This window comes from Puma concolor, chromosome D4 (assembly GCF_028749965.1).
Source record: "Puma concolor isolate L17-30 chromosome D4, mPumCon1.1.hap2, whole genome shotgun sequence".
NCBI classification, from domain to species: Eukaryota; Metazoa; Chordata; class Mammalia; order Carnivora; family Felidae; genus Puma; species Puma concolor.
The window spans coordinates 90,339,654-90,360,243 of record NC_141679.1 but is presented as its reverse complement, the minus strand read 5'-3'; the positions used below and the strand labels follow the sequence as shown (position 1 = coordinate 90,360,243).

The 20,590-nt window shown below is 54.9% G+C and overlaps 1 protein-coding gene across 5 annotated transcripts in view; it reads left to right on the top strand.

Moving 5' to 3' along the window:
• Positions 1-801: 801 nt before the first annotated feature.
• RAPGEF1 (Rap guanine nucleotide exchange factor 1) overlaps positions 802-20,590 on the top strand; it is a 132,143-nt gene continuing 112,354 nt past the window's right edge. For 3 of the 5 annotated variants that reach the window (XM_086684338.1, XM_086684333.1, XM_086684331.1), the window contains exon 1: positions 802-1,016. In XM_086684338.1, the coding sequence (XP_086540464.1) occupies positions 956-1,016 (61 nt within the window). In that variant the 5' untranslated portion in view covers positions 802-955. The remainder of the gene's footprint in view (positions 1,017-20,590) is intronic. The other 2 variants (XM_086684343.1, XM_086684342.1) reach the window with 1 other exon arrangement.

Here is a 20,590-nt window from a genome sequence, read left to right as displayed (position 1 = left end):
GAGTCAGTCACTGGTTCCCTCATGGAGGCTAGAGTTTGGAAAGGAGCAGTGTGTCCTGTATCAGGGGGACATGCTGGGCTCTGGGCCCAAGGGAGGACCCTGAACTCTGCATGGGGGAGATCACTCCCGGGTCCCGGCTTGGAGACTCCAGGCCAGCAGGAGGTGCTGTGTCTCGGGTAGCAGGGTCAGGATGGGCTCCCAGCCCCGGTAGAGGGTGCTGAGGGTCGGTTGGGGGGTCATTCCCAGCCTCTGGCGAGGAAATTCTGGCCCTAAGAGGACTCCGAGTCCTGCATGATGCGGGTGAGTGCGTCAGTCCCAAGCCCTGGCTTGGACGCTCCGGGTCGGCATGTGCCTCCGGTGAGAAGGTCAGGCCGGGTGGGCAGGGGCCGCTGAGTCCTGGCTGGGGTCAATGTGATGGCTGTGGAGCCCCGGTGGGGGTGCAGGCTCTGCGGCGGTGGGTGGCGGTGCGGGCTCTGCGCGGGCAGGGGTGCTGGTGCGGGTCGGCGCCTCGCCCTGGCGTGGAGACTCCGGGCCGGCAGGGGGCGCCGCCTCCCAGACGGGAGGCTCGGGCCGGCTCCGGACCGGCAGGGGGCGCTGGGCTCGCGGCGGCGTGGCGGGCGCCCGGCAGGTGGCGCTCTGGCCGCGGCCGAGGCGGGCGGCGGGCGGCGGCGGCGGCGGCGGCAGCGCGGCGCTGCGGCCGGCTCTCGGGCCCGGGAAGCGGCAACGGCGGCGGCGGCGGCGGCGGCGAGAGCGGAGGAGGCGGAGCGGCGGCGGCGGCCGGCGGCGGGAGCGGCGGCGGGGGCCCCGGGCGGGCGGGAGCGCCGCTGGCCGAGCGCACAGGCCGCGGCCCGCGGAGCCCGCCATGCCGGCGCGGGTGTGAGGCGCGGCGAGCTAGGGCCGAGGCGAGCGGCGGCCGCGCCGGCCTGTGGCCCCGCAGCGGCCCGGCCCGGGCCCCATGAGCGGCGGCCTCGGCCTCCGGCGCAGCCCGGAAATGTCCGGCAAGCTCGAGAAAGCAGGTGAGCGCGGCGCCGGGCGGGAGGGGCGGGCCTGCGGGGGCGCGGGCGCCGGGGCGAGCCGCCGCCCAGGCCTGGGGCCCCGCCGCCCCGCCGCCCCGCGGGGGCCGTCTCGGCGCGCCGGCCTGCTGGCGCTCCCGGGGCGGCGGGGCCGGCGGGATTCGGGCCCCCGGGGCGCGCGGGCAGCGGGACGGGAGCCCGGGCGCGCGGCCGTTCTTCCACGGCGGGCGGAGCCGAGCCCCGAAAGGTGTCACTTCTGCCGAGCCCCGGGTGTACGTTGAACCCGAAGCAGCCGCTTCGCTGGCTTCGGAGGAAGCAGGCAGGATGTGTCTGGGCGCCTTCGGGGCTCGCTCGCCTTCCCCGCTGGCGCCGCGCTGAGCTCCGGCAGCAGGGCCCGGAGGGAGCCTACGGGTTTGGGGGCGATGATAACCTCATCTCTTTGTGTGTTTCCTAGAAACCTCGGAGAGCTGCCTTCCCATCACCGGGCTTCTGCCCGTGCTGGGGGTCAGAGTCCCCAAAGACTCCGTTAGGGCCGTGCCTCCGGGGTGCGGGTGGGGGGCCCGGGGCGGCTCTGGCCAGCGACCCCCTGCGGGGCGAATCCCTGGGTCCCAGGTGAGGTGGGCGGGCAGGCCAGGGCTCCTGTGCGGGGGACACCGTTGCTTGTCATCGCCTGGGCGCCAGCCTAGCTTGGCGGCCGAGTCGTGCAAGGCAGGCTTTTAGGGGCTGCCGAGGGGCAAGTTGCATTGATTTGGGAAGTGGCGCCTTCTGCCCAGGCGGAACCCATATACTCTTCTGCGCTGGGCCTCACGAGGGGACTCGGAAGGGGTGGGGGGTGGGTGGGGACTTGCAGGCTGTGGTTTAAGCACAGGAAGGAAATTTCTGTCGCCTTTATTGAGGGTTTTCTATACATCCGGCTCTGTGCTGAGCACCTTACAAGTGTTGCTTAGTAAATCCTTGCAGGTTCTCGGTGGGAGAGGATTTGATGGTGGTTTTACAGGCTCAGGGCCTCTCAGTGAGTTCCTACGGGCTGGCCACCCAACGAGAGGGCAGCTGGCCATCCACTGCGGGCCTGGCTGCCTTCCTCAGGGGCAGGGCCCTCGGTTTCAGGGGCTGTTTCTTGGGTATTTCTCTCAGCTTCTCATCAGGGCCGTGCCCAGTGACCGCGAGCTGCTTCTCGGCACACGTACCATTCCAGAAATACCTGGGGTTAATTTGTGCAGCGTTTCTCAGGAGCCCCATGAATAGTGTCTCCGAAGGGTGCTGTTGGGCAGGTCAGATTGTTTGCTTTAAATAAATAAATAAATGGCAGGGTTTTCTCTGCTTAGGATGCGTTCATTGTCAAAAACGTGAGAATCGAGGAAAAGGAAAAAGCGAGCTGAAAAGCACGTGTCGTCCCGCGGACCGCCTTCCACAGCGCAGACCTGTCAGATAAAATGAGTCTTCAGTTGTGTGCTCTGTTACCTAGAGAAGGGGGGGGGTCCTAAGGCCAGTTGCTTTCAGCATAGATTAGCCCCTCACCCTCTCTGGGCACCTCCTTCCGCGAGGGTCTGCCGCAGACGGAGACACCAGTAAGCGCCTTCTTCAGAGAAGCTTCTCTGAGGCAGGGAGGGCCGGACCTAGCCTGACCCCGGACTCCCGGGCCACCTGATAGGCACTGCAGCCAGAGCCGGGGCCTGGGGACAGCCAGGGAATGGGGGAGGCCCTGGAGGGGACGGGGCTCGTGCTGGGCTCCGAAGAGAGGGTGGGAGGGATGGCCAGGTGGAGTGGAGGTGGGGGGGGGAGGGCAGAGAGGAAGGGGCTGACCCAGGGCCGCGGGAAACTCGGGAGGAAAATGCATTGGGTGGGAGGCAGCTAAGTGAGAAAGTTCTGAGGTTGGCACCTTGTGTGGAGCTAGCGGGAAACCCGTGGTGTCTACGGCCTTTGGCTGTGCCTCACGGTCGTCGGGGAAGATGGGGGTGCCCCTGGAATGAAGGGTGCGTCTCCCTGGGGGTCCCTGCTGGTCGTTACAGGCGCGCTTCTCCTTGCGTTTGGATGAGGTTCCTGTTGGTGTTTTCTAAACAGCCCTTCTCCTAAGTCACCAGCAGAGTGTTTCATTCCAAGGGAAGGGCTTTGGGTGCAGCAGCGACTCCTGTTAGCAAGTGAGTCCCTGGCAAGTCACAGAGGCTGAAGAGTCACTCGGGGTCTCCGGGGGGGGGGGAGATGTTCTGGGGTCTGCCATGCCGCCCTTCAGTATACTGACTCAGCAGTGCCTGGCTGGGGGCGGGGAGGGGTTGGGGGAGGGGTACACCCACTGCCTTCCTCCCAGGGTCTACCTGCCGTTTCTTTGGGGACACGGAAAGTTAAGCCTCAGTTCGTGCTGTCTCCGGTCATCTCTGCTCCCAGATCGAGACGGTCTGGGTTCCAGAGGGCGGCAGGAGGTCAGCTGGCTGGCCGGTCGGGGCCTTGTCCGGTTAGCTTTGGTGGAGGAGGGCTGATGTTGGAGGGCGGAGGCGTATGGATCAGGGAGCAACCCGGGGTGAGCTTGTGCGGAGGGAGGCCCGGCAGAGAGAAGAGACTCTGCCCTAGGAGCCCAGCGGGACTAGTTCTGAGCGAGGGCACCGGCAGGAGACGCGTGTGGCCGCTCCAAGGCCACTTTGGGGGAGCCGGGGAACACGGTTCCGGTTGCACGCAGGTATGATGGCGTTCAGTTGGTTCACGCTTAGTTCCAGCAAACACATCGTGTGCGGACGGTTGATGCCCTGTGTGTCTGGAACTGAAACGCCTCTCTTGCCAATGCGCGGAGGTAGCAGGCTGGTGGCTCCGGGCTGGGTTCTGTCCATAGATGTGCTGTGTTTGAGCCATACGCGTTGCCGAAGAAAGAGGAAGGAATTGATGGCCAGCCCTTAAAAATCAGGAAATTGCTCACATGTCTCAGATTTCTGGTTCTCTTGAAAAATGACAAACTCTGGTAATTCTGAGGCCTTGTTTCCTACAAGGTGGCGGGGTGGGGCAGGGGGTGGGCGCCACTCCCCCCACCAGCCACGTCTCGGATTCCTGTTTCCCACTTGGGCCGTTGACATTTGAGTCTGCAGCCCCTTCCTTGGAGACACCATTTGTGTGTGTTCGCGTTTCATCCGGACTTTGAAGTCTTTGCCCCATTCCTCCATCGATTCCTTCCTCAGTCGCTCTGCACCAGCTCTGTCCGGCTCCGCACGAGGCTCCGGGGAACTAGCGTTGAACTCAGCAGACATCAGTGCACCCTGGCCCTGGCAGTGTGGGGAGCAGCGGAGAGGTCAGGAGGGGTCACGTCAGACTTAGGGCGGGGGCAGGTGTCAGGCGGCTAGCTCTGTGGGGAGCTGAGATTCGGGGTGAGACTCAGAGGGTGGGGCGAGTTAGCAGGGGCACAATGCAGGGATAGGGAGGAAGGGGTTCTGGTTTTACTGACCGCTCATCAGCGTCTCCCTTGCTCGTTTGTGCATCGCAGATGGTTTGTCCAGCATCTCCTAAGGGGCCTGGACTTGTTCTGGTCCTTGGAATACAACCCACCACCCCACCCCCCTCCAGGGCCTCACCTCCTAACTGGGCAGATACTCAGAATAGACACCGTGAGAACGTAGACTGTCGCCGAACCCCCCGGCCAGTTCTACAGGCTCCCTGTGACCCCGAACTGCCCGCTGGGGCTGATGTGGTACACGCTCCCTGGTGCACTGCCTGAGGACAGAATAAATACGGCGTCTCAGACTCCAGTGTACATTTTTTCAGATGTGTGGAGAGGCTTTTGTTGTAAATTAAAAAGCAACATTTATCCCGACTGCGTGCGCGGTAACTTTTCGTCGTTGCGCTTTTTCCTCAGAACAGCGGAAAAGTGCGAGTGCCGGCCCACGAGGCCGTGGCAAGTTCTTGTGGATCAGCACTCGCTGGGTTTGGGTCGATCTTAAACTTCTTTCAGATTTCACACTTCCTCCTCCTCCCCTCCCCCCCTTCACAGTCTTTGTGGTCAAGATGAATCCAGTCAACGCATACAACATTTTTGTGGCTCCCGGTAGGCCTTCGTTCACTCCCACGTGCAACTTACCCAGTCTGTCCTCGTAGGCAAATGCTGTGACGCCTCACGGCACGGGGTCCGAAGAAGACCGGCCCTCCCAGGGTCCCGGCCCAAGAGTAACATCAAAATGGTCTTGAACGTGTCTGCAGCGTCCTGTCATTCTGAGAATATGCATCGAGAGACGGCCTCCTTTCACTCCACCCGCGGGACCGTCCTGGGGGCTGGGTCAGGGCTTATTCTCCCTATTTTGCGCCTGAGGACAACTAAGATCCAGAAAGGTGTGGGGGACCTACCAGGCGGTCTCCAGCTCCCTGCCCGGCCACCGTTCCGCCTTCACAGAGCACCGCTTAGAGCCTCCCGTGGTGCTGGGCACACAGCAGCTTCATCTTGATTCTTGCTTATGTTTCTGTTTCTGGTCTTCCCTAAGGGGGGAGGGAAACAACAACAACTCCGTTAAATAAAGGTAGGCCCAGCGTAGTCTTTAGGCTGCGTGTGATACTGATAACACTAACAACATTAGCAGTCCTTGAGGGAGATAAATGGCATGGGTGTGGGCTGCGTTTCACAGAAGCAGCCACCACGGCCCCAGATGTTGCCTGGTCTCCTGCACAGCTGTTGGCAGAGGTGTTTTGAATGGGATTCCTCGTGGCCGACAGACCTGATGGGAGGCCGTAAAGATGAGTCATGTGTGAGCTTGCAGAAAAATCATTTCCCAAATTAGCCCGGATTGGAGGATGCCCTGAGCACGGGGCTGGGTCTTACTTCAGTCCAGCTGGACGTGTTCCCCGTTGCCATAATAAGATGACGCACTGGACAGAGTGCTGCCGGCTGCCGCGCCCACGAAGGATCCGACCGGGCGCCTCGCTGCTGGGACAGGTGTTCCCCCGATTCGTCACCCACCTTGCCCGGAAGGCCGTTTTATGATGAAAAACAAAACCCACAGTTTGTGAATTCTTAAGGGATCTGTCATCTTGGTTCCAGCCATTTGTTTCGGCCATTTGACTAAGACTGAGACCTGTCATTGTGAGCTTGGGCGACTCTTTCCCTTTCCAGGGTCTCGTTTTCTCCATCGGAGCTCTGAAGGCATGTGACTCTCAAGTTAGTGCTTCTTTGTTCTGTTTGAAGGTGGCAGGTCCTTATCTGCCATGGATGAGGGCCATCAGAAACTTTGAGGACCGTGAATCCTTCCTGTTCAGTGGTGGCCCCTGAGGATCCTCCTTGGGTCCTCCAGTGAGCAGTGTGAAAACTTACTTCCAGGATGCACTCAGCCTTCTCTTCCAAAACTAGCCTCCTCTGGGCTTGTCGTGCCTTCTCTTCCCCTAGCAGATCGTGAATTCCATGGGAAGGCCCCAAATAAACACTTGGGGAAATCGGTATTGTTTAGCTCATCCAGAAACCTCACTTTCCTTTCTGAAAGTTAAAAATCAGCAGATACTGGGGCGCCTGGGTGGCTCAGTCTGTTGAGCGTCTGACTTCATTCAGCTCAGGTCATGATCTCATAGTCTGTGAGTTCGAGCCCCGTGTTGGGCTCTGTGCTGACAGCTCAGAGCCTGGAGCCTGCTTCGGATTCTGTGTCTCCCTCTCTGCCCCTCTCCCACTCACGCTCTGTCTCTCTCTGTCAAAAATAAATAAACATTAGAAAAATCAACAGATAGGGTCCTGACGAGACCATTAGCTTCTTGGAGGAGTGTGCCTGTCTGGTCCACCACGAGGTTGCCATCGCTGTGCTTAGGACATAGATGCTCACTAGCTACTCGCTGGAAGAATGAAGGAATTTACTTGATACTATCATAGGATGAACTCAGGTCTCTGATTCCAAGTCTCAAAATTATTATTTTTTTAAGATTTTATTTTTAAGTAATCTCCACACCCAACATGGGGCTTGAACTTGCAAGCCTGAGATCAAGAGTCCCACAGTCCACTGACTGGGCCAGCAGGTACCCCAAAATTATCTTTATTTTTTGTTCCTTTTTCATTTCATTTTAATTATTTTAGAGAGCACGCAAGCAACGGGGAGAGAGAATCTCAAGCAGGCTCCACACTCAGCCTGGAGCCCAATGTGGGGCTCGATCCCACGACCCTGGGATCATGACCTGAACCAAAATCAAGAGTCAGACACTCCACCGACTGAGCCACCCAGGCAACCCCCAAAATTATCTTTAAATGGAGCTTCTTCTGGGTTTTGAATTGCCAGTGAGGATGTTTCTTGGTGAATTAGTAGGACCACTAATCTGATCAGGATATGCGGACATTTGTGGGCTTGTGTTAACCAGATACGTTGATCGCTGTTTTGGTGTAGTTTTCTGAAAACTCCCGGGAAGGCTGAGATCAAAGTCTCGGAGCACTATTGAGGGAGCTCTGCGACGACGTGGTGAGAGAGTGAGCCACGCTCCCCTCTGAGCCTGCGACCGGCAGGCCACTGATGTTTGTAATGGCTGTGCGGGAGGGACTAGGGGACACACAGGGACAGTCCTCTCAGGCATCCGAACAGTTGGGACTTTGCCTTTTATTTCCAAACCGTTGGCATGTGCCAGTTCTGCTCAGCCTGCTCCCCACAGCAGCGAGGCCCTGATGAGAGTCCTTGTCTCTACTTGTTATTTTTTCAGTCGGCCTCTGGGTGTTATTTAGGACGAGCCGCCTGCACCGTCAGCTCTGTTTGTGGACTGTTTGTGAGTACACGCTCCCTGGGGGGCCAGGAGAGGTAGGCTGCTGGGGCTCTCCTGGCTCCCCCTTTCCTCTTTGTCCAGGGACTCAGGCAGAGTGTCTTATGTCCCGTCCTCCTCCTCTGTGAACGAAGATGCCGTGCAGAGATTTACCTCCTGGATTGAAAGTCTGCTGTCTGATGGCCACCATCCCTGTCTCTCCCCACCTTTCCTTCCAGGCTGTGGTTTGGAAGGTGGGTGGTGGAGTCCCCACCTGCGGTCGGACTGCGTCTTCCTGAAACACCGTTGCTGCCTCTTCGCAGCTCAGACCCTCTGTTCTCATTAGTTCCCGAAAGGCGATCTTGCTCCTTGCTTTTCACTGGCTTTTTGTGATCAGGAAACCGCCCTACTTGTAAAGCATAGAAGTGGGGCTGTCAGGCACCCGGTGGCCTGGGTGGCCTGTGGTCCTCCCCGGGCCGGAGACAAAAGGGCGGAGTTCACACATTTGCTTTCTGGTTTTTCAAACACTTATGCCATCGGCGTGGACTTGACAAGCGTGGCTCCCGGCCGCGCGCCATGCCGTTCAGAGTGGCGGCAGCCCGTGGAATCCCTGAGCGGGGCTTCTGCACGCAGCCTTTGGGAGGAGGCAGGTGTGGACGCGGCGTGAAGAGGGACAGTGGAGTCTGGTGCGGTGTGGCTCCAACCGCCCCTTAGTTGGCCCGAAACTAGCAAACAAAACCCCAAAACTTCTGGTTGGACACAGTGGTCGTGTTTATTTGCTGCTTATGGATAATCACGTGTGCCTCCTTCCTGCACGTGGCTGGCCGTGAATACAGAGATGGGTGATTGTACACGGGTCACGGAATTGGCTACTCTCAGCTCCTCCTTTCAGCGATAAACACAAGAGTCATAGTAGCAGCGAGTTTCAGTAACGCTTCCCACGTTACCGTACCAGGCCCTGTGCTGCGTGTTTTACCCACGTGGTCTCATTTAATCCTTACAGCGGGAGGTTCTCGTTCAACTGCAGGAGGAAACTGAGACACAAGCTTTCCTTTTTTTTTTTTTTTTTAATTTTTTTTTTCAACGTTTATTTATTTTTGGGACAGAGAGAGACAGAGCATGAACGGGGGAGGGGCAGAGAGAGAGGGAGACACAGAATCGGAAACAGGCTCCAGGCTCTGAGCTGTCAGCACAGAGCCCGACGCGGGGCTCGAACTCACGGACCGCGAGACCGTGACCTGGCTGAAGTCGGACGCTTAACCGACTGCGCCACCCAGGCGCCCCCAAGCTTTCCTTTTTTTGCATGGGATCTTGAGATCCGGAACAGCTGAGATCTGCCGGTGGTCATACGCTGAGTGGGGGCCAAGTTGGGACTGCAGCCCATTTTTCTGTATTTCCATTGGCTGTGATGACATTATTCTCTCGACTGTTGTGACTTGGGCAAAACTGGGCCTCTGCATGTCCAGGGACCCCTCTGCCACCGAGGCACTGAAAGGGCCACTAATGAATGCCGGATGGGATGCTGGGAAAGACAGTGGCCCTGGCTCTCCTGCTCTAGCTCACAAGGGGGCCAGGGAGCCCTGCTTCATGCTGGGTGGGTGACCTTGGGCAAATGGCTTAATCTTTCTGAGCTTCCGGCACCTCTCTTGTAACCTGATGGGGTGGCCAAACCCGTCCCAGAACTCTTTCTAATGCTGATTCTTTGTGAGCAACATCAAGGGGGGAGTTGGATGCATTGGGGTTGTTTTCTTGGCTTTTAATGACACCGATATTGTGTGGCACTTAACTCTCATCACGGTAAAACTTACATAATTCTTCATAGCTTTCAAAACACTTCTCTAGACGTGGGTTTTGTGTGTCTTTTTTGCTGTTGTTTTTGGGTTTTGTTCTTTGGTTATCGTAAGGTATTGGAGTCATACAGCGTTTTTCCCAGTTGAAGAGAACAGCAGTTAACAGTTGCTGGGTACTTCCTGTATGTCAGGTACCGTGCTAGGAGCTTCACCTTTAGATACGTGTGCGATTTCATGAGTTCTGTTCTTATAACGAGAGTGAAATGGCAGGTATTGTGCCCATTTGACAGTTGCTGAGGAAAGGGAGGCAGTAAGACGAGAAGTGGCTTGCTGAGGTCATGTGCCGAGTGAGAGGCAGAGCCAGCTGGGGACCCTGGGTGTTTTTTGTTGCTTCCCTTCCCCTCCTCCAATGCACGTGTTCCCTGGCCCCTCTGAGAGTCTGGATCTGGGGTCTGGTGCCACCAGGAGGCTGGCCTGGAGCCGCCCGCATTGTCTTTTGTCTGGAGTCCCCTGGGGCTTTCCAGCCTCTCGGGATGGGGAAGGTGTTTCTGCATCTGTCTACAGGTTTTCAAAGCAGCATCTGGTTTCTCAGAGGTGACTTAAAAAGTACATTTGCTAAAAATATTGCAGGGGAATCTGCTTTGGACGTGAATGGCGGGAAGAGGCCCTTGGTTAAAACAGCTCTCCGCCCACCCGTCCGTCCAGCGATCTATGCGTCGATGGCCGAGCGCGCGCGGAGTGCCAGGTAGTCTGCCAGGGCAGTGGAGGGTGCTAGGAAGATTAGAGGCCATCTGTGCCTTTAGGGAGTTGACAGTCTGGCCCCCGCCTGTGCTGTGTATGTGCAGGGGACTTTTGACTTAGGCTTTCATACTTTCTTGACACTCGTTCACGTTAGGAGCAGCCTGGGCCTGGGGCTGGAGGTCGGGAGACCTGCCTCGTGGGCCCTGGCTCTGTATGGAAGCACCGTCCGCACGCCTCTGAGCCCTCGGGCTCCCCGTCTGCAGAAAGGCAGGATGGACTCCGTGGGGAACAGTGACGGAGGCTTGGGCTTCTGAGTCCGATGGCCGTGGGCTTGACTCCAGCTCCCCCATACAGTGGTATGGGATGTTGGGCGAGTCACCGTGCCTGTGTAAGCCTCGGTCCTTATCTGTAAAATCGGAAGGATCATAACCACGCCTGCTTATGGCCTCCAGGGAGGGTTAAATGAGATGACGTACCTGGAGCATTTTAACAGAGTCCTGACACAGAAGTGCTCGTGAGCATTAGCTTTTGTTCTCCCCGAATGTCCCGCTCTGCTCAGGGTCTCTCCCCCCACCGTTTTTCCCCCTGAATTTGAGAAAGCTGAGTTCCAGAGAATAGGTTTGTATAACTGAGTGATAAACCTCCAGAAAGATCATTTATAGGAAGGATAGATGGCGTTTCATTTCAGCTGCAGGTGGCCTCCGCACATGCAGGCAGATTGAGGAAAGGCCTGATGATATCGTCTCCTACGTCTGTGCAGAAGGAGTAGGCCTGTCCTCCTGGGTGGCAGCTTATCCCACAGCCAGAGCAGGCTGATTGCCTGCAGGTGTATTCTTGCTTCCTCCCAAGAGACAGCACCTCAGTCTCTCCTTGCAGGGGTGACTCTCTGGACTCATTAAACCATCTCTGTTCAGCTCTGAAGGAGAACTGATCGTAGTTGGTGCTTTTGTCCTGTGACAGCAGCATTACCGCAAGCCGTGCAGGGTCCTCTTGGGCTAGTAGCTTACAAATTGCCTTCAGTGCCACAAGCAGGTGATTTCGTACCCTTTATTTTTCCTCCTTGATGAGTTTTCACAGTTAGGATAAATTCAGAGGTGCTGATGTATTGTTCTGAGTCTCCCTTAACCCGTGCTGTCCTGGGCTTCTGCGATGTGTGTGTGTGTGAGTGTGTGTGTGTGTGTGTGTGTGTGTGTGTGTGTGTGTGTGTCTAGTCTTAGAGGTTTGTCAGTGCAGGCTCACTCAGAGCACAGGGCTGTTTGCACAGAGACCAAAGCCCAGTCAGTTTCTTTTCACTTTCTTTAATCATTGGGTCCTGGAGCTACAGAACCTCTCACTTAATTAGCATAACCACACTAATTTGGGCTCCTGCCTCAGCTTGTCAAGAGTGCCTTACAAATAGTAATTCTCTGAGCTCATCCGAAAACCAAAGGCAGAGATCAAAAGCATGCTTTTCTGCGTGCTCTGTCCTTGTTTTTTCTGTTCACTGGGAACCATCTCTCTTAATTACCCTAAACGTGCAAGGTTATAGAATAAATACAGTTTTTATATGTGACCAAGATAGGAATTGGGTTAGGGACCTGGACCACATTTCGGCCCTGTGTTGCAGAGCCCAAAGAGCCCTGGTTCCAGCTTGGTAGGTGAAATGCTCCTACTGGTGAAGAAATCGTGTACACTGAAATCACCATGGGGAACATGTGAGTTGCTGTCGCTAGGAATGCTTCGAACAGTGACATCTTTGGGCGATGGAGAGGGACACTCACTGGCCTGAGTGTCTGGAAGTGCCACAGACCTGCTGTGCCTCTGGGGCAGGCCACGATCCCTCCCTGAACCTTGGGACTGGAGGGGTGATTCCTGAGTTGTTTAAGGTCGTAAGTCCTATTAAGGATTTGACAGAAGCTCAGTAGACCCTGTCCCCAGCGAGAAAGATGCATTTATGTGTGGACATGGTTTTACCCCTCTAAATTGCTGCTACTATAGGATAAATAATAATTAGCAAACACTCCACGTCTCGGAACGCTTGAATGGAATCTCACGTATCTGAAATAATCAGGACTTAGTTTCTCCCACTTTAGTCACACCTGGGTTCAAATGACTGTTAATCATTGTATATTCCTGGAGTTTGGTGAGGGTTCTACCAAATGATGCTTGTAAGCTGCTTAAGCATAATGTCTATGTGGGTAAAGGAGAAGCCCTTTTGCCTTCTGCATGAAAACTTTTTTAATTTACATGCAGTAAAATTGACCTGCTTTGGGGTATACCATTTGTTGTCTTGAGCTGTGACTCATCTCTAGACTTGTGTAACCTCTGCCACAGTCAGGATTGAGACTTGCTGCCTCTTTGTGGCCAGTTCCTTCCCCCACCCCTGACTCCTAGCAGCCATGGATCTGTTTCCCATCCCTGTAGTTTTGCCTTTTCCAGAATATCATGTAATACGTAACTTTCGGAAAATGGCTTCTTTTACTCAGTGTAGTGCCTTTGAGATTCATGCAGTTGTTCTTATCAGTAGTTTATTCCTTTTTGTAGCTGAGTTGTATTCCATTGTATGAGTATCATCAGTGTTTATCTGCATAGAATTTTATCTTGGTTAACTAGGTCTGTTTCCTGCAAATAGACAGGGATGGCATTTGACCAACAAAAATCAAGCAGCCCAATTAAAAAATTTGAGTAGACGTCTCCAGAGAAGATCACAAATGGCCAATAAGCACATGCAAAGGTGCTCAACACCATCCGTTATTAGGGAAATTAGGGAAATGCAAATCAAAACCACAGATGCAACGTCACACCCACTAAAATGGCTGCTTTCAAAAAACAGAAACGGAAAATGACAAGTGCTGGTGAGGACGTGTAGAAATTGGAACAGTTGGTGCGGGCCTCCATCCTTTCGTACGCACGGCTCTGGAGGCGGATCTCTGACCCTGGGTCTGGGGCTGGTGGAGACCAGCCTCGGGTCCAAGGCACCCTAGCGCTCTAGTTTTTGCCCTTGTGCGGCACAGTGGTGACAGAGATGACATACGGAGGCCACGTGGACAGGGAAAGGCCCTGAGACTAGATGGAGGGAAAGTAGGGACCCACTTGCCCCCAGGAACCTGGTGACTCCATCCCAGCGGTGGGGGGGGGGGGGGGGGGGGGGCAGTCATTGAGGTCGGTCAGCCATCTGAGCGGTTCCTCGTTTCCTAGAACAGAGTTTATATCGACATCTCTGTGCTCAGCTCCAGATTCTCTCAGGCTCACCTGTTGTATTCAGTCCAGCCATTGCTGCCCAGATCAGTTCTGCACAGGCTCCAGACAGCTGCTCATAGGTGTCGCCCAGCACCTCTTCGGGGCTTCTCCTTAATGCTGCAGCGTGGGAGACTGTAGAAATCTGCTTGGCGTGCACAGCCCGGAAGTGCCAGGGACCCCACCTCTTTGAGGCAGACTTTGACCAGCGCAGATGAGAACCAGTGGACCCTGCTTTCCCTTTCGTCCGCAGGGCGTCAGTCCAGAGACACGGTACCTGCCACTTCCCAGAAGGTCCGAGGGGTTAAGGAACGGATCTTTGTGGTGGACAACTTGATCACGCCCTCTTGCGCTTCCCTGTCCCTCGTTCTGCCCTCTGAGACCGCACTGTTCCACTCTTCACTGGGGTTTGCACACTAAAAGAAAGAAACTGGAACCATCGTGCACTGCTAGTGGGCACGTAAGATGCTACAGTTGCTATGGAAAACAGCATGGCGGTTCCTCCAAAACTTAAAAATAGAATTACCATCTGATCCAGCAATTCTGCTTCTGAGCGTGAGGAAATAAAAGCAGGCTCTCAGGAAGACCTTTGGACACCCGGCTCCATAGCAGCGTTGTTCACAGGAGCCCAGAGGTGGGAGCAACCCAAGTGTCCACCGAAGGACGAGGAGATCAACAAAACGTGGTCGTACACACACGGAACGTTACCCCGCCTGAAAAGGAAGGAAATTCTAGATGGGCTTCATCGTGGATGAACCTTGGGGACGTGATGGCCAGGTGAAATAGGCCGGTCGCAAAAGGGCAAATACTGTGGGATCCCGCTAGCACGGGATACCCAAGAGTGGTCAAAATCGTAGAGACAGGAAGTAAGTAGGATGGTGGTTGCAGGGGCTGGGGGAGGGGAGAGCGGGCGGTTACTGGTCAACGACGCCTTGTTAAGGCCAGAGGACTTGTGTGGCTGGATGGTAGTCACATACGTGACGGGATGAATGTGCTTGTTACCACCGAACTGCGCACTTAAAAATGGCTAAGGTGGTGAATTTTATGTTAGTGTATTTACCACAACTCATAAAGACTTACCTACAGTTAGCATGTTTTTCAGTATTTAGTCATTGTTTAACCTTAAATGTCTTTGCGAGTTGTATTAAAACATTGAAATGATCATGGCACAAGACAGCTGTGTTACTGGGCAGCAGGGCTCATGGTAAAAATGACTTCTCGTTTCATTAATTCATCTGAGCTGGGAGGAACCAGACGTAGTCTGTAAGCACCTGGTGGGACAACCATGCTTGGGACTTCGCGCAGTGACGACTCTAACTGGGCGTGTCCCACGAGGAAACCTGCGTAATTATGAGATGCTGGTTCCGGTGGGGCAGGAGGCTTTTAAGCCAGGGTGGATCCTGTACCCACCCGATGTGGATCTTGTCGTCTTGGGCCTGAGCTGCTCAGCTGTGCTAGGCTCCTGCAAGGACCCTCACAGAGAGAGGGTGCTGCCCAGGGCTGCCCTCTGGCAGCCTTTGGTTCCCACCTCTGTCTGCCTGAACAGCTGAGTCCACGGGTGGCCAGCGGAAGCGCAGCGGGGGCCAGAGCCCGGTGGGTGTTGTGGGTGTTGTGGACTGGCACAGGGTCAGTGCTTAGCGCGCATCAGCGCTTGATAAAGACTCTCGCGCTCCCCCGTGGCTTTCATCCGAGACTGCCTGGATACCGTTGTTGGCACTCACTCTCTGAGTTGACAACACAGATGGCATTTACTCCACCGTTTGGCTGGATTCCAGGCTATTGGCCCCATTCATGAGAAGGTATCACTGACCTGGCGGGGAGGGGAGGATGATCTATGGAGAAGCAAGATCACGGCTGTTCCCGAGACTTTTAAGGCCAGGCAGACTCTGTTAGATGGAATGGTGCCTCCATTGGGGAGCTGCCTCCTTGAGATTGCCACGATAGGGTCTCTGGTCCCGTGAGTATCACTGACCCATCTGTGTGAGCCCGGGATCACAGGCCGTCGCTGTACTGTTTTGGTAATACGGCACCAACACACGTAAGGCATGTTGTCGGTTTAATAACGCTTCTCAGGAAACAAAGAAAATACGTTAGCAACATAGATTATAAAAGAACACCCCCGGGGCGCCTGGGTGGCTCAGTCGGTTAAGCGTCCGACTTCAGCTCAGGTCACGATCTCGCGGTCCGTGAGTTCGAGCCCCACGTCGGACTCTGTGCTGATGGCTCAGAGCCTGGAGCCTGCTTCAGATTCTGTCTCTCTCTCTCTCTCTCTCTCTCTCTCTCTCTCTCTCCCTCTCCCCCTCCCCCGTTCATGCTCTGTCTCTCTCTGTCCCAAAAATAAATAAATAAACGTTAAAAAAAAAAAATAAAAAAAAAAAAAGAACACCCCTGATTTCAGAAGTTAAATTGTGAAGAAATATACATCTCAGGTTCAGGGAAATACAATGCGAAGCACTGATTCATCCTTTTAGCTGGTTTCTTGAGCACCTAGCGTCTACAGTTCATGGCACTAGATGCTGGGGACGGGGCGATACGGAAGCCCCGGCCCCTGCCCTCACGGAGCTCAAGGCAACTGGTTCAGCCCCTGCGAGCAGCACCCAGCCGTTGAAGAGTCAGACTCTGGAGCTTAACAAACGGAGTCCTGTTCTTGTCTCACAGTTAGGTGTCTGGACACCAGAGGAAACTTACCTTGAGGATCACTGTGCTCACGTAGACTGTGACAGATGGGGTGACGATCGCGCATTCTGGCTTACACCTGCTGTCCTGGCACAGTTATTAATAGCATCCTCCCTCCCACTCTCAAAAATGTCCTGGTTCGGATGGGAAAACACCGAGGGAGGCATCATTTACGACTGCTGGGTTCCACATTTGTGCTGAAGAGGGTCTTGGTTTGCAGCGAGAGAACTGTTTCAAAATAGGGTCTGTTCCAACGCAGGATCAAGCCCACAGAAGCTGCGGGAGGGTCGCTGAGTTGATTTGGGTCCCATTCTCCCTGTGGGCACCTGCCACTCCGTATGTTCTGGTTACTCAACTCATGGAAGCATCAAAATCTGGGACAGTCTGGTTTAAAAAACAATAAACATGTACATACAACGATCAGAACGTGTTTTCCTTATGATCACAGTCAGGTTAACCAGATCTTAAATTCATATTCTTCGGAACGGATAGAAAGGATGTTAGTGTTTGTGTCGAGTCTTACAGAGGAAGTTGGAAAAATAATTACATGGCAACACTGGTCTAGGTGAAGGTGGATGGAGATTTTGTTTTCTGTGTTGCTATAGAAATGTGTATGGGAAGATTGAATTTTTATACAATTTCATTTTTAAACAGTATTTTTTTAAGTTTATTTCTTTTGAGAGGGTACGCCCAGGAGTGGGGGAGGGGGAGAGAGACAATCCCAAGCAGTCTCCACGCTGTGAGTGCAGAGCCCCCTGTGGGGCTCAGACCTACGAACCGTGAGATCATGACCTGAGCTGAAACCAAGAGTCAGGTGTTTAACCAACTGAGCCACCTGGGCACCCCTAAAATTTCATTTTTATGTAAGTGATATACCTGATGTTTAAGGAAAACATTTAGAAAGACAGGACACTATTTATGATAAATTGGTAACTTGCAGCCTGTTTCATTAGCAGGTAGTGATGGCAGGATCTTCTGGGGCCGGGTGGTCCCTGTCCTGAGGACCTGTAGGTATCCCCAAATCCTGCCCACCTTCTGTGGTTGGTCTTGGATTTTAGCACATGGAGATGCTGGGCTCCGACCCCCGGTATCTGATTCACTAGATCTGGAGTTGGACTGAGCGTTGGCGTTTCTAGCGAGTGGCCCCGTGATGCTGCTGCTGCTGGTGGGGTGGCTGAGCGGGGGACACCCTCTGGAACCACTGCTTAGAGTTAAGTGTGGAGCGGACGGAAGGGTCCTAGGAATCTGACCTCAAGCGCCGCCCTTAGGATAGTGTAGTCGTAGGCTGTGGGACGGGACTTCTGTGCATCGATGCCAGGAGCCGTGCTGTGTGCATATGTTTAATCATCTCAGCAGCACTGCAGGGAGGGGGTGGTGGCCTCACCCTACAGATGGGGAAAGGGAGGCCTGGAAAGGTTCACGTGACTCGTGCAGCTGCCACATGGGAGAGCCGGGTCGAAGCCACTGCTCGGTGCCGAGACCCTTAGAAAATGAGTAAGTGTCAAAGGCCTCACAGAGCGAAGATGATTCTGGTACCACGAGCAGGAGTGAGCAGCCCGAGGATGACCGTGTGGACACCGCTTCCCCGGCACGCTGTGCTCTCGTCCGCGGTGGTCTAATTAGCGCTGACACGATGGCCAGAAGATTGGCAGTTGTGGAGAACCTTGGATGACCCTCACACGAAATGTATACTGTGCCTCGGAAGATTAGCTAATTAATTAGGTTGACACATTAGTCATCGTCAGCAAGACGTCTTTAAACTGCACATCTGGAACTTGAAGATCAAATGCTATGCTTTAAACTATGTTTAAAGTCACCCAGCATTCACTTTAGGACTTTAAACGCATCGTGGTAACTGTTTACAAGCTACTCCTGAATTGTCTTCATGTGGACGTGTCCCAGTGACATGAAGGCACGTCCCTCTCAGCCCTCCTTTCTCGGGATCCTCTCTTCCAGACTCTCAATTTTGGAATGTTCTGGGGCTGAGTCCTCTGCTCTCTTCCCAGGCAGTCTCAGGCCCGTGTCTCTAAACGGCACGCAGATACTGGTCATTCCCATGTGTATGTTTCCAGCCCCAAACTCTCGCCTGAGCTACAGACTGCCCACTTGCTCTCTGCCCGGACGTCTCGCAGGGGTTCTCATGTGACGTGCACAGACCAGAGCTCGTGGTTCTCCGCCTCACCCACTGCCTCACCGGCTCCTCTCGGGGTGCCCACAGCAGGAAATAATGCCGTTTTTGATCTAAGCGTTCAGGCTCATCCCTGACTCCTCCCCCACCCCACGCCCGATGTATCCGTAAGTCCTCTGGGGCTTGCTTTTTGATGTATCCCCTCCTCTCTGGCACTTGTTCCGGGCCACCACCGTCTCTCCCTGGACTGCCGAGGCCCCCTCCTTCCTAACTGGTTTTTTGGTTTCCACCCTTGCCTCACGATCATCTGATCGGCATTCATTAGATCAAATCAGGCCTGTTCACGATTGTCAGATAGCTTCCTGTCACAGTGTGAGGTCAGCCCAGAGTCCTTGCCGTGGCCTGTGGCGCCCTGTACTCTGGCTCCCGAGCAGGCTTTTGAGCTTTTCCTTCAAGTGTTCTTGGAACATGCCAGGTGCACTCCTGCCTCAGGGCCTTTGCTCTGGCTGTTCCGTCTACCTGGAGCGTTTGTTCCCCCGGGCGTGGGGTGCGCCTCCCGAGAGCCCGGGTCAGAAGCTGCGTCCGTCATTTGCTGGTTACGTACCTTGGAAAGTTGCTCGCCCCTCCTCCTCGTAAGTGGGTTTTCTCATCGGAGAAGTGGAGCCAGCATCTGGGCCGTTGTGCGGTCCTGACGGGAAGCCCGGCGATGCCAAGGGCCGGGGAACCAAAGCTCTTGTGTGTGTTTGTGCCCTGACTCCTCTAGGTCCGGTTTGCATGGCACTCGGGGGCCACTCCCCCCTTTCCCGTCACTCTCCCCCCAGTGTCCCCTCAGCCCAGCCTTTTCGTTTCCCTTCTTCTAACGTGGCACTTACTTGCTGCTTTTCCGTGATCTTTTCCCTCGTCGGGAGGTAAGCTCCTGTCAGCCACTATTTCACCAGAGCCCAGGAGGCCTCCTGGCACACAGCTGAGGCCCACCGATTTTTGTGGACTGAGCAATGAAAGGCACATATTGGGTACGGACTCAGCCTCTTATCGGAGAGGGGTGTGCTTCTCGGAGAGCTCAGAGGGCACAAGCAGATAGCCCTGGTGGCCCTCCCGAGCCCCTCCCACTCGAGGTAGAGGCCACAGTGAGCCAGCTGCTTGTCGGGCTGGGGGCCTCTGTCTCTGCAAGTCAGGAGCTGGAAGGGGCAGGAGGCCACCGATCCCGAAGGCCTGGAGAGCTGGTGGAAGATGTGGGCTCCTGTCCCTCTTCTGACACCGCTGTGGTCCAAGCAGAGCAGAGATTGTGGGACCCCTTTACGGTTGCCCATTGACCGTCTGCTGGGTGTTGACTGTTAGGTTTCTTTTGCGTAGCCGGAGAGGAAGGGGGGTAGGGCACGGTGCCGGTAAGCAGGCGTGGGTTTGGGCATGGTGTTGAGCGTTTGGCCAAAGTTGCTAGGCCCCAGCATGGGGCATGTGGGAGAGAAAGGTGGGAAAGGTAACTTGGGGACCAGACTCTGCAGGGCCTTGAATGCCAGTCTGGGCACTTGAGAATTCCTCCTGTAGGTATCCCGGGAAGCCTCAACATTTTAAGAAGTGTTCTCCACGCATATTTACGCTTTTCCCAAGTATTCCAAGTATCATGAAGTAAGCGGCGGAGGAGAAAATTAATTTCTGTTCACTTTAAAAAAGTAGTCTCGGTCTCAGTTCCAAGTGGAATTATACATTTAGGGGTGTGGGCTCTCTCCCCTTCATGTCCCTTGGGCTACATTTAATTCCTGGCCCAGTCCTGACTTTGAAAAGAACAACAAATGAAGAGCTTCTTCAGAAGGCCGGGTGCTGGTTAGCGGAGAGGGGCCTGCTGTGGCTGCCCTTCTCGACCGAACTAGCAGGCCCGGTGGAGGTCCTCAGCACCCAGAAGCTGGCTCACGGGGATGCCTTGGAATCTGAGGTTCTGACCCCTCGTGGTTTGCAGGTTAGGTTAGACCCCAGGAAAGATGGAGTGGCCGGCTTTACTTCAGGGTTCGTTTCTGTAGAGTGTCCCTTTTAGGCCTGCCCGGATTGAAACAAAGCAGCCTTGTTTTGGATACAGTATCAATATTCAGTGAGGATTAGTACTTTGTTGTTGTTGATACACCCCTGCCAGAAATAAGGCAGCTGGCTGGATATGGAAAAACACCAGACTGGAGTCTGCGACTTGGGTTCTCTGGCTGTGGAAGCTTGAGGAAACGTCTTTCTCTCTGTGGATCTCATTTTCCTCATTTTGGAAGGAGAGGGATGTGAACCTTAACCTTTGGAACTCTTTGAGACTTCGATGACAGCCGTGGACTTTCTTTCTGCCAAAATGAACACTCACGGTTTGGCCAACACTTCAGGACCCC